The sequence below is a fragment of the Pundamilia nyererei genome, unplaced genomic scaffold, assembly GCF_000239375.1.
Source record: "Pundamilia nyererei isolate P.nyererei 1_Seehausen unplaced genomic scaffold, PunNye1.0 scaffold00269, whole genome shotgun sequence".
In the NCBI taxonomy this organism is placed as follows: domain Eukaryota; kingdom Metazoa; phylum Chordata; class Actinopteri; order Cichliformes; family Cichlidae; genus Pundamilia; species Pundamilia nyererei.
In genome coordinates this window covers 456,342-468,258 of record NW_005187670.1, presented here as the reverse complement: position 1 = coordinate 468,258, position 11,917 = coordinate 456,342, and the positions used below count along the sequence as shown (strand labels likewise).

Below are 11,917 nucleotides of genomic sequence, written 5' to 3'. Positions count from 1 at the left end.
AGAGACCTTAGTTTTCACAGGAGCTACAGTATCCAGAGTCGTACGTAGTGAGGAGGTGAAATTATTAACAAGATAATCGACCTCTGTTGGGGTAGCGTTCAGATAGCTGCTCTGCTCTGTGTTGGTACAGGGCATTGAAGATGATAACAGTGGGTGGATTATATTCTTAAACTTAGTTACAGTTTGGCTGATGGACTCATTTTGTTAGGCCGGTCACTGCAGTGAACATTCAGCACTGTTCCAAGTTTTCTCTGTGTGGATATCGGCTCTCGCTGTGATTCTCTGGAGTCCCACAGCCTCAGAAATGTCTCTAACTTTTTCCAGACTGATCGATGTCACTGACTTTGTTCCTCATCACATGATGTGCTGAGATCTTTGTCACACAGGTCTTGCAGTCATCAGGCTTTGGTGTAACACTGATCTCAAGATTTTCCCAAAAAACTTGAGCTCATTCATGAGGGGTAGCGATAGCTCAGTAGGCAGAGTGGTGAGTGGGTTAAATGCAGAGGACGAAATATCCCACGCGTGGGACTCTAAAGGTTTGGAGATAAAAAAGATTTATTCAGAGACTCTGAATAAATCTTCTATGTGACGTGTTCTGTTAAAAGGTTTGGAAAGTGTTCATGCTTTAAACAGTTTTATTTCTGTCTATATGTGCAGATATTTAAAATGTCTTACAGACTCTCGTCTGTATCCATGGAAAGAAACAGTTTTTAATGCAACAACAAAAGTCTTAACCCTGAACAAATCACAACAAGCTGGTTTTGTGATAAAGATTTATTTGGTATCTGTGAGTAACTACAGTCGTAGTGTTCTCATACATGTCATCTGCAGTTCATCAAACTGATATATATTTATAAAAATTAGAGAAATATAATCTACATACATCTAATACAAAAACAATCAGCCTAAGAGTGAAGTCACTGCTGGTCTGAGGTGAGGAGGGTTTAATAACCGTGAACAACATTAAGTGCAGGCGACACCTTTAAGAAGACAGATGCTCGAAAGATAATAATAACAAATCTGTGCATTAAATAATCTAAAAATAAAACATTCTGGAAACAAACCACCAAACACACGAACAGGTCAAAACATCATCGAGACAAAATCACACACAAACACACCGGTGACTTTTCAAAACACGTCTTTGGTTTCAGACTGAAACTTAACGAGGCCGTAAAGCTTAAAGAAGTGGATTCACCAACAAGCAAACAGCTGGAATGTGCAACAAAAGTCACGACTTTGACGCAGAGGCACGAAGATCAGCCGGAGACGGCGCCGCGTGCTCACGCGCGTTTATCTGCTGGCTGCTGTCAGGACTGTGCTGCACAATCAAGCCTCGGCAGGTCGGAAAGATATTTCCATCTTTAAGGCGTCTCTGATGTGGACTCTTTCATTATGTTACTAATCAGAATACTTTATGAGTGTAGAGATCTTCAACTGTTGCAGATGGAAACAACAAATTTGTAGAAATATTTATATAATCTCAGTTTGGCTGAGCTTACAATGCGTGGAGATGCATCTGGTCCAAAATCCTGCATTCAGGCAAAAATATGAACATTTACAGGATAAAATGTTTTATTGTGACATAGTGAGATAAGTACGATTATATCTGCAGCTCATGAAAAAAGGCTCAAATCTTAAATTGTAAAAAATCAGATTACTGTTGAACTTATGGTTCGATCTTCTCTCATCTGTGGGACTAAATGTTGCTTTCATTGGTCGACACCGAGGTAAAATCCTCTCAGCTCGCCGAAGCTCGCAGCATGTTTTGTCCCTCGGTATGACAGACGTCAGCAGATAAAAAAATCACTCCGGCTGCTGTTCAGAGTGACGAGGCTCTGAGGCTCACAGTGTAAGGCCGAGTCGATTTGAGCCCCCTGATGTCTTTTGTTGAAGCCGGCTGTCAAAGTCGCAAATAGAGAAGAAAGAAAAGTGCTCAAACAGAAGAAAAGAGCCGAGCTGACAGATTCAGCGTTTCCCAGCTGAACGCATCGGCATCCTCAGCCTCTTACTCACAGAGCTGCTCACGTCAGAGGCATCTAATGACACAACTGAAGGACTTCATTACCCAGAAATCCTGTGGGGCAAAGTGTTTACTGAGCTCCAATTAAGTATGAAAAAGTGGACCTTTTCTACTCGTTCCCAGCTCTGTATGATCTGCAAGACTCACAGTTCATAATAATCCTTCTTTAGCTTACACTGGGCTGCGGCGCAGCTCTGTCACCTGCTGTTTCTTTAAGGCCTCCCTCCTTAAAAGCACTTCTGATTGGCTAACGTCTGGAAGCCTGCAGAGGGGCAGCTGTGTATTGAAATGAGTGATGAGATCAGCTCAGTGTGGCGGCAGAAAAAAAGGACATTGGTTTGTGAACCAGAGCACGCTGAAGTGTTTTTACACGCCTGCTGGTCACAAACCCTGACAGCGCGTCGGTGGCAGGAAAAACCGAGGAGGTCCTCTTTAACACGGATGATTGATCAGTATCATTTTGGCTTCAGCTTCAGCACCAACACGATAAATGACTTCTTGCTTTCAGCTGTCATGCACCAGCAGCTTTTATTCACAGTTCGCCCTCCACTGTGCTGCAGCTCTGTGAGTATTCGGCTCATCTCCGCCTTCCTGCTCTCCATCAACTGCCTCATCTTCTCCCTCCCTTGGACTCCCACAGGGAGTGGGTCTCACATGCACGACCTCATGGTTGAGCTGCAGGAACTAGAGCTGCCACGAGTCTTTAAAATATAAGCGTGTTTATAAGGACGGGGATTAGAACGCACTCTTGGTCGACGTTTGTGTCAAACAGAGCTGAAACACAGTCCAGGCTTTCTGGCCGTATTCTCACAAATTATTTAGGAAACTGTGAATAATTGTAGCAAACGTCACTGGCAGAGTGTTGCAGTGACACAGCTGCTGTGTGGCAGCGAGCATCATGTTTCTGCCTGTCGAACAGCAAGAAACCACCACTGTGTGTGTGTGTGTGTGTGGCAATCATCAAACATGAAATCATTTCTCAGAGCAGACAGGAAATCACAGGCATGAGTCCATGTATGCTGAGAGGGCGGAGCCTGTGTTCTGCCTGTCTGAAGGAGGTGTGGTTTAGCACAATGTGGTGCGAGGCTGAAGTGGGCAGTTTGAAAAGTATCAACATTCAGTGAGTGTTTACCACAAAGTTCTTATATGGTTCCCCACACGGATCAATAAGCCACACCCACACAGATTTAACATCCTGAGCCCGATAAAAATATATAATGTGACATCAGAAACACGTGCAGCGAAAGAACCACGCTGATTATTTATCGTTAGATATTTTTAACGCTCAGGACATTAAATCACTTCATCCATTTACTCCAATGATCTCAGGAGGCTGAAACGTTAAGATCACGACTCATTACTAAAAAAACAGAAACACAACAAAGCCTCATTAAAAATCTAACCTGGCTGCAGCTCTGCACATGCTCAGTGCTTCAAACCTAAGTGCTGCCCTGCTCACTAAAAACCAAACACGAAACCTTCTGCATGTGAGGACAGGTGTGGCAAATATTCCCCACCTGTCCTCCAATCAGAACCTTCTCTGTGGGTAAGTTTCCTGCTCAGGTCCAACAGGTTGAGTGGGAGAGATTGTTGCTCATTGTTGCCTCCTCCTCTCCCTGTGGGAGTCCAGACAGTCGCTCCATTACTCCTCCTCTTCTTCCTCCTCCTCCTCTCCAGCCATCACCTCCACCAGCAGCTCGGCTGTGCAGGTCGCCTCCCCCAGACTGTTAACGGCCTTCACTGTGTACTTGGCATCATCGTCTCCTGAGACCTGCAGATTTATACGACAGATATGAACCACATGCTACCTTAATTATAACCTATCACATTAATTCTGCTTCGTGTTAAATGATTTCACTTAAAGACAAAACAGAAGAAAAGTGAGATTTTCAGTATCATCAATATGACGATGCAGATGATGTCAGCATGTTTCTGTCTTATGTTGTATTCTAAGAGACACTTGAAGGTTTTAATTGCTTTAAATTACATCAGATTTAAGTGAAATAACATCAAATTTCAACAAGACTGCTGATAACTATAAAATATAAAAGGTTGGGCCAGTAAAACTACGAGGCACTGCCTGGGGCAGTAAGGTTAGACACTGAATTATTACTGATATTAATGTCTTCACCATGATGATGTGTTGTTTTCATCAAAGCACAGGACAAACTCCACAGTCCTCATCTGCTCGCTGTCCTTCGTTGCAGCCGCCACAAACTCACTCATTCCCATGCAAGCTTAAAATGAAGGTATGCACACGTGCAGAAAAACACGTGACCTCTGCCTCATCCAGCAGATCCAGTCCTACAGTTACACGGTGGACGGTATAATCCGCAGAAAACTCGATAACTAACCAACACCAGGCCCAGTCCATACTTAGACTGAAGTCAGTATGTCTGTATATCACCAATCTAATGCATTTCAGTACAAAGCTGCCTAAGGTTTACATGACCTCTGACCTCTGAAATGACTAGGCTGCAGTTTCCTTCCTCATCGTAGTCGATCTGGAAGTGTCGGGTCTCTTTGATGGGCTGGTCGTCTTTGTACCACACCACCTCTGGATCAGGATAACCTGCAACAGCAACCGTTTCTTTATTAAAAACCACGTTTGCACAGTCGTTACTAGAAGGAAGAATCGTTAAGACGAATGCTTAATCAGACCCTCCATCAGGTTTGGGCTACAAACATCGTTGTACCTTCTATCTTGCAGTCAAAGCGAGCAGCGCTGCCCTCCACCACCTCCACATCTTTGATGACAGTGCTGAACGTCGGCTTACACTCGGTTTTCTGCTCGTACTCTAAACACTCCAGGAACTGGTTATCCTCTGAAAACACACACATGCTAGTTTCACATCTTAGTGAGGACATTCAGTTGACATAATGCTTTCCCAGCCCCTTACCATAAAAATGAAAGCCTGACCTTTAACCTAAACATAACCTAACTGTAACTTTATAACAACCTCAAGGTTTGTGGGGACCAGCATTTGGACCCCAAAAGTGACTGTTGATCCCTACCCCATGCCAATTTGTGGTACCCACAATCACATTTAAACACACAATCCTTCATTGAGGGCATAAATACTGTGTCTGTGGACAGACTGTGACACAGACACGTAAAGAGAGAGGAGCAGGAACCTCAGACTGAAGGTCTGAACAGTAGACATGGGCAGGCCTGTGTAACTGTTGGCAGTCTGTCTGCGACTGGCACAGAACTGATGCTGCTTTCTGTTCTGGTCTTTCTACCTTCAGTGGGGGAGCCTTTCTTGGCGCTGACTCCAGCCATCATGGCCATGGATGACAATCTGCCGATGGCTCGAACAGCGTGACCCGTTTTCTACGAAGAAGAGGAAGAAAGATTTGCAACACAAATACAAAGACAGATGCAGCGACTGAGGCTATCGGTCTAACTACCAGTGACAAAAACACAAAAACATCTATTTGCAAATATTTTGGCTGGAAAAGGGCAACAAATGGGAAAATGAAGGACTTTCATGAACATCACCCCAAAAAAAATGAGTTGTACATGAACGGAGACCTCTGCACTTCCACGCTACGACACTTTGACCACACAACGCCAAATCTCACTCGATGATGCACGATGTCTGTCTGTGTCTGTGAACAAGCACGTCCAGTGGAAACGTGCGTGCATTCTCCGCATGGTCACTTATACTGATTTGTGAATAAATATATCTTTGTCCTGTGAGACTCTTGGGTCTCTGTCTGTCCTCGTGTTTACCTGCCACTTCCTCCTCAGGATGTACTTCTTCATCCTCTCCTTGGAGAGCTTCTTGGCCTTCATGGTGTTCGTGTCCTGTTTCAGCCAGGGGTGTTCGAAACACTGCGCGCAGGACAGCCGAGCCCTGGAGATGGATCGGGAACACTTTACATGAGCTAGACTTCAGGATTATTTATACTGGCACACTTTCTCCTACATAACACTTTCAGTTCCTGGTTCTCAGTTTTTCCAGCACAGTGTACCTACTAATATGGTTTCATGTAACACACTGATGACACACTAGGTCTTACTTCATGTCTTTTTTCAGCAGTTTGGTAATGAAGTCTTTGGCATTGTCAGAAATTTCATCGAAGGCTTCGTCCTCAAAGTCCCAGGTGGCTGAGGTCACATTGGACAGAGTCTCGTTGTCATTGTCGCCCATAAAGGGAGACAGACCGCTCAGCCTGAGAGGACAAACCCACGACAACGTCAGCCAAACTAAATCAAGCCAAAACAAAGCGTGCACAGATTGTAGCAGGCAGCTCTGCACTAACAGTATATAACAGATGACTCCTATGCTCCACATGTCGGTGGGATAGCTGATGGGTTCGTAGTTGATGACCTCTGGAGCCACAAACTCTGGAGTCCCGAACAAAACCTTCAGAGTTCCTGCGTTTTCTGTGGGAGGAAGCATCGGCCGTGTGATCACAGACAAACTGTTTATCTGCCGGACTGTCATTCCACACCCGCCTAACAGAACTCAATGAAAATCAGCGATTAAGTTTAAGGTTACCTAGCCGTCTGGCGAGGCCGAAGTCAATGAGTTTGATTTTGCTGCCAGTCTTGTTGATGCACATGATGTTCTCTGGTTTGAGGTCGAGGTGCACGATGCCCTGTTTGTGGATGAAGTTGACCCCATCAATGATCTGCAGCATGTATTTGATCACCTCTCTCTCCGTCAGCTCAAAGTCTTCATCGATGATCCGCTCAAACAGCTCCCCGCCTGAGATCCTGTAGACAAAGCAAGGGAGGAGGTCTTTGCTTAAATTACAACAGAACACATGGTGTTACGTTATTCATCATTTCAAACCTTGTTTTATTTGTCAGTACGTTGCAATCCAACCCAAAATAGTTGCTTTCATTCGTCTGGATGAAGCGTTTATAGTGGGAGAAACGTTTTGTCACTCACTCAAGTGACAGGTGAGTCCTTACCTGGACGACTGAGCATGCATCAAGACATCCACACAGGTATACAGCTGCAGAAACACTGACCCCACAGGCAAAGATATTAGAGTTTTAATGCGCTGCTCTGTAACTGTGGACAGAAAGCCTCTGATGTCTTCTCTTTGCTTCTGGGAGGAACTAAACCAGACTGATGTTAAAATAAACCTAAAGCACCTCAACATCTAAATTTGACTTAATAACTGTAACAGCTTTGACATCATTTATTTCTCAGAAGTTTTACTTTATTTAATCACAGTAAACTGAATATATTTACATTAAAAATAAACAACCCAGAGATATTAAACATGGTCCAAAAGCTCGATCTTTCTGTCTACAGCAGGGGTGGGCAGCTCCAGGCCTGGAGGGCCGGTGTCCTGCAGGTGGTCCTTGATCCAACACAGCGGATTCAAACGGCTAAATGACCTCCTCAACATGTCGTGAAGTTCTCCAGAGGCCTGGGAATGAACTAATGATTTGATTCAGGTGTGTTGACACAGGGTGATGTCTAAAACCTGCAGGACACCGGCCCTCGAGGCCTGGAATTGCCTACCCCTGGTCTACAGCCTTTAACAGCGCCACCGTGTGGACATGTATGAAAGATGTTTTTCTTTTCTTGAGGGTTAGAAGAAAAAACCATATTTCTGTAACGAGGCTGTCGCAGTAATGAAGCTGCTGAACGTTATCAGATCTCAGAGGGCGGATAAAAAACAAAACCTGACGGTAAATGTCTCGTTTCCTGCGCTCCATCAGTTCGGATCATGGCAGCAGATAGTCGCTGTTTACTTCGTTTAGATTGTTTATCTGAGGAAACATTCTGTAATAAACACTGAACGTTTCCCGTGATTACGACAAATTATGAAGCCCACTACAAATTAGACACTTATGGAAGAGTTCAGCTGGAAATTTCAGCAGCTGAACAGTTTTACGAGAAAACAAAAAGTTTGGTGCCGCTGCTTCATCAGATCTAAAATCAACAGAGGAAATAGCTGCCCTCAAATCCCTCTCATGTCTGCTCACAAACTTATTTTCTGATACTTTGTGAAGCCAAAACATCTCAAGTCCGTTTACAGACCGGTCATGTTTTAAATCTATGAACCGAACAGACATTTACTGCTTCCATCCATCAGAGGCGGAGCTCATCTGTGACTCCTCACCGCCAGCTGCAGTCATGTAAGGAGATGTGATGGATCACTTACATCTCCAGCACCATGACGATGTCGGACTTGCCCTCGAAGGCGTCGACACACTGGACCAGTTTGGGGTGATGGAGGCTGTTCATGATGCCGATCTCCTGCCGGACGTTGTCCTTCTCCTTTGCAGAGTAGGCTTTGATGAACTTTCCGGCCCAAACCTTCTTTGTAGACTTCTCCACCAGCTTGAAGACCTGACCGAACTTCCCCCTTCCATGCAAACAACACTGTGAGAATGTCTACAGAGGTTAAGGTGCATGATGGGAAATGTGAGCGCAGACTTACGTTCCCAGCCTCTCCTCCACGTCGTACAGGTCCTTCACCTTTATGTCTGTTCTGATGGTCACATCTCTGTACTCCGGCTCTTTCTCTGAGTCTGACACACAGGCAACACACAGAGGTCAGAGGTCACAGACACGGGAGGACTGAAGATGTGTGAATGCTGTGTGAAGGTTAACGAACATCCGTGTGGGTATACAGTTAGTCAGTGTCATACCTTCATCCTCCTCCTCTGGCTCCTCTTGGTTTTCTGTTGGACGAAGCAGAGTTAGTTCAGTCAGTCTGGTTAGTTCATTCCTGATCACTGAGATGCAGTTTAGTTTGATTGGTTTAGTTGGTTCTGGTTTAGTTACAGGTGAACAGCTGGAGGTAGTGGTGGACCAGGTCTTTCGTTAGGAATCATCATGGAGCAGCAGACGTGATGAAATCAGACCAAATGTTAAGTTTTTTTAATCACGACCCTCTCGTTCATCTTCTACCTCAGCAGCTCATGATTATGAAGCTTAGTTCAAGGGCACTACCGAGACTTTAGTGGCCTAAAACCAGCAACCACTTAAGTCAGGAACTGGGGTGAGATGATCATGACCACCTAGACCAACAGAAACTCCAAATCTATGATGAGTGACCCGACCAATGACCGGAACATTTGCCCAGGAAACAGTAGATCAGGATTATTTATGCAAATATATAAACAACATGTACCCCCTGTCAAACTGGGTGTTTGTTACACCAGTGAGGCGCTCCTGTCACTTACAAAGCATCCTGCATCATGTTTCTGTTGTTAACAGTGAGATTTGACTCATCCTCCCATTTATCAGATTCCTAAACTTGTGCATTAACATAAACTCAGATTAACTGAGCACAGCAGGTCTGTTTCACTGGACATGAATTTGTAGCAGCTTCCCAATCTCTACAAAGCAGCAGTGGTTCCCAGTACCCACTGGCCTCCCTTCATAACATCCATTTGGAACCAAATGAAGAGAAAACTCGTCTCGGGGTCCATCACTCCAGCTTAAAGACAGCTTTATGCATCCAGATGTTTTGGTGTGAGCTGCACCGTTCTGTAGCTACGAGCTGTCTTCTCTTCAATGTAATGATTTCTGGTGCTCAAAGCATCAAACATTTATTTAAAGAACTGAGCAGGAAGCTTTCAGAAATCCTGAACCGCTTCCTTAAAACATGCAGTGAGCTTGGCTAAGGAAGATGTTTATGCTTACATCCCACCACAAGCCTCTCATCATGGACACGTCCTTGACTCATTCGTTTGGCAGACGTAGTTTGGCAGATAGAAAGTAGTTGCTGTGTTGACGTGTGATGAATGATCCCTGTAACCATCAGAACTTCAAGAAAGTTCTACATGCATCACCAACAACTCAAGGAACAACTCACCATCAGTGTCCACCAGTCCGACAGTCACAGGTTCGGATTCGGCGCTCGGCTCTCCGACTCCATAGATGTTCTCTGCCCGGACACGAAACTTGTACTGCCGATCTGGGAGGAGGTTCTAGAGACAAACAGACACTTCACCGACCCTTAAAACAGTCCTTGAACAGTTTCTGAGCCGTGCTGCGAGAGAACACTCACCTGTACGTTGTAGGAGGTGCTATTGCAGGACACCAGGTGTTTCCACTGCTGCTCCACGGAGTCCCAGATCTCCAGTTTATAGGACTGCACGGCGCTACCTCCATCGTAGGTCGGCCCGTACCACGACAGCGTCAGGCAGGACCGACGGATGTCTGAGGCTGCAGGAACCTTTGCTGGGGGGTCGGGTTTATCTGAGGAGGGGCGGGGATAGATGACGATGAACACAAGCTGAAAATATTAAAGCTGCAAAATAAATGATTTTTTTTTTGCAGCTGATTCTTTCAGGAATCATTAAAACAGGAAGTGCAGACGCTGCTGTCTCACCGACGATGGTGAGGTTGAGGGCGGCCTGCCTGAGGCCGTAGCTGTTCTTCAGCTCGATGGTGTAGCAGCCACAGTGTTCCTGCTGCCCGCTGCCGATGGTCAGCCTGCTGCTGCTGTCGTTACTCTCGATGGAGATGTCATCTGACCCCTCCTGGATCTGAGCCCGAGACCGGAGAGGCAGGAGGACGCTTAGACAAACACTTAGACGTACCATAGCCTCAGCCTTAGTCTGTGTGTGTGTGTGTGTGTGTGTGTGTGTATCTCACCGGTTTCCTGAACTTCAGCCAGGTGCAGGTGATGGGCGGAGCTCCAGAAAACTTGCAAAGGATCTCCACTTTCTCCCCCGCCAGAATCTTCATGTCCTCAGGGAACTGCAGGATCTGAGGAGGCAGAGCTACACACACATATCAATAATCTATAATCAATAACAGGAGTCCTGCATTAGAGACCTTTAATAATAATTCCTTTAATAATAGTGTGGGAACTGACTGTGATCAATACTCAGTCGTGGAAAGAGGAAGAACAAAGTCGTCACCAGACTCCATGTTCTTTCTATTTAAGCTGACAGGAGCTGAATGAAATCAGCAATCAAAGCAACTTCTGAATGAAAATTTCAGCAACAGCAGTTTTACCATCATCACATTGCTCCAAGGCACTTAGGCAGAGTTTCAGCCAGAACTGCAGCGCCCCCTGCTGTCAGTCAGGCATTAGACTGACTTTGTTATACTTCAAATGCAAAGAAAGAAGTTTTGCCTTCATGACTTTGCAGTTTTTGTACATCTCTTTTTTATTATTGATTGATTGTCTGACTGTCCAGCTCTAAAGTGACACTAAAGGGCCAATCAACCCGCTCTTCCCTGCAGGAATAACAGAGACAGACACTAACACATGGGCTGTGTCCCAATTCAGGGTCTGCAGCCTTAAAGGCTGCATTTGAAGGCCGATTACGTCACAGCGACGGACGAAGGCTGTCCCAATTCAAAGGCTGCTCGAAATGCGGCCCTCAAATGCGTCCTTCATTTCCCTGGATTTTAAGGACGGGCCTGTGAAGCTTTCATGGCCCAACATATCCCAGACTTCATAGCGCGGCGGTGGGTGTAGAGTGAACTTTAAGTAAGTACTGAATATGACGTCACTTATTTATGTTGTTTAATAACGAAGAACATTAAAACATTCCTGTTGGCCACATGTCGGCAAAGTTATGTGACATTAGCGATGTTTGTACTTTCAGCATTTACTTTGTTTTAAAGCCTTTACTTTATACGCCGTTCAATAGTCGACCTTAATCTTAGAGAGATGTGATGATTTTGTGGATAATTAAAGTCAGTCATATATCCACAAACACAACAAGCTGAAAGTCAGTGATGCTGCTCGGTTTGCAGTCCTGAACATCGCGGCACAAGCAGGATTCACTGCACTGTTAATGTGAGCTGTGTTATATTGCTGCCTCTGTTCGGTGGTGTCGAGCCAAACGCACTTTAAGGTGTGTTTGAACGAGCTGACGGTTCACTCGTTAAGCTGAAAGAAAGATGCTTTAATCACAGCAGTCACACATGTGTCCACTGCACCATCTGG

General features: G+C 45.2%; 1 protein-coding gene across 2 annotated transcripts in view; it reads right to left on the bottom strand.

Moving 5' to 3' along the window:
* Nucleotides 1–762: 762 nt before the first annotated feature.
* Nucleotides 763–11,917, bottom strand: part of mylka (myosin, light chain kinase a) — a 47,573-nt gene continuing 36,418 nt past the window's right edge. For both annotated transcript variants that reach the window (XM_005750328.1, XM_013915207.1), the window contains 15 exons: nt 10,609–10,736; nt 10,343–10,499; nt 10,019–10,209; nt 9,824–9,938; nt 8,652–8,684; nt 8,441–8,531; nt 8,162–8,365; nt 6,535–6,752; nt 6,296–6,419; nt 6,053–6,205; nt 5,763–5,886; nt 5,270–5,360; nt 4,723–4,851; nt 4,486–4,598; nt 763–3,797 (listed from right to left, as the gene is read on the bottom strand). In XM_005750328.1, coding sequence (XP_005750385.1) covers nt 3,669–3,797; nt 4,486–4,598; nt 4,723–4,851; nt 5,270–5,360; nt 5,763–5,886; nt 6,053–6,205; nt 6,296–6,419; nt 6,535–6,752; nt 8,162–8,365; nt 8,441–8,531; nt 8,652–8,684; nt 9,824–9,938; nt 10,019–10,209; nt 10,343–10,499; nt 10,609–10,736 — 2,000 coding nt within the window. In that variant the 3' untranslated portion in view covers nt 763–3,668. The remainder of the gene's footprint in view (nt 3,798–4,485; nt 4,599–4,722; nt 4,852–5,269; nt 5,361–5,762; nt 5,887–6,052; nt 6,206–6,295; nt 6,420–6,534; nt 6,753–8,161; nt 8,366–8,440; nt 8,532–8,651; nt 8,685–9,823; nt 9,939–10,018; nt 10,210–10,342; nt 10,500–10,608; nt 10,737–11,917) is intronic.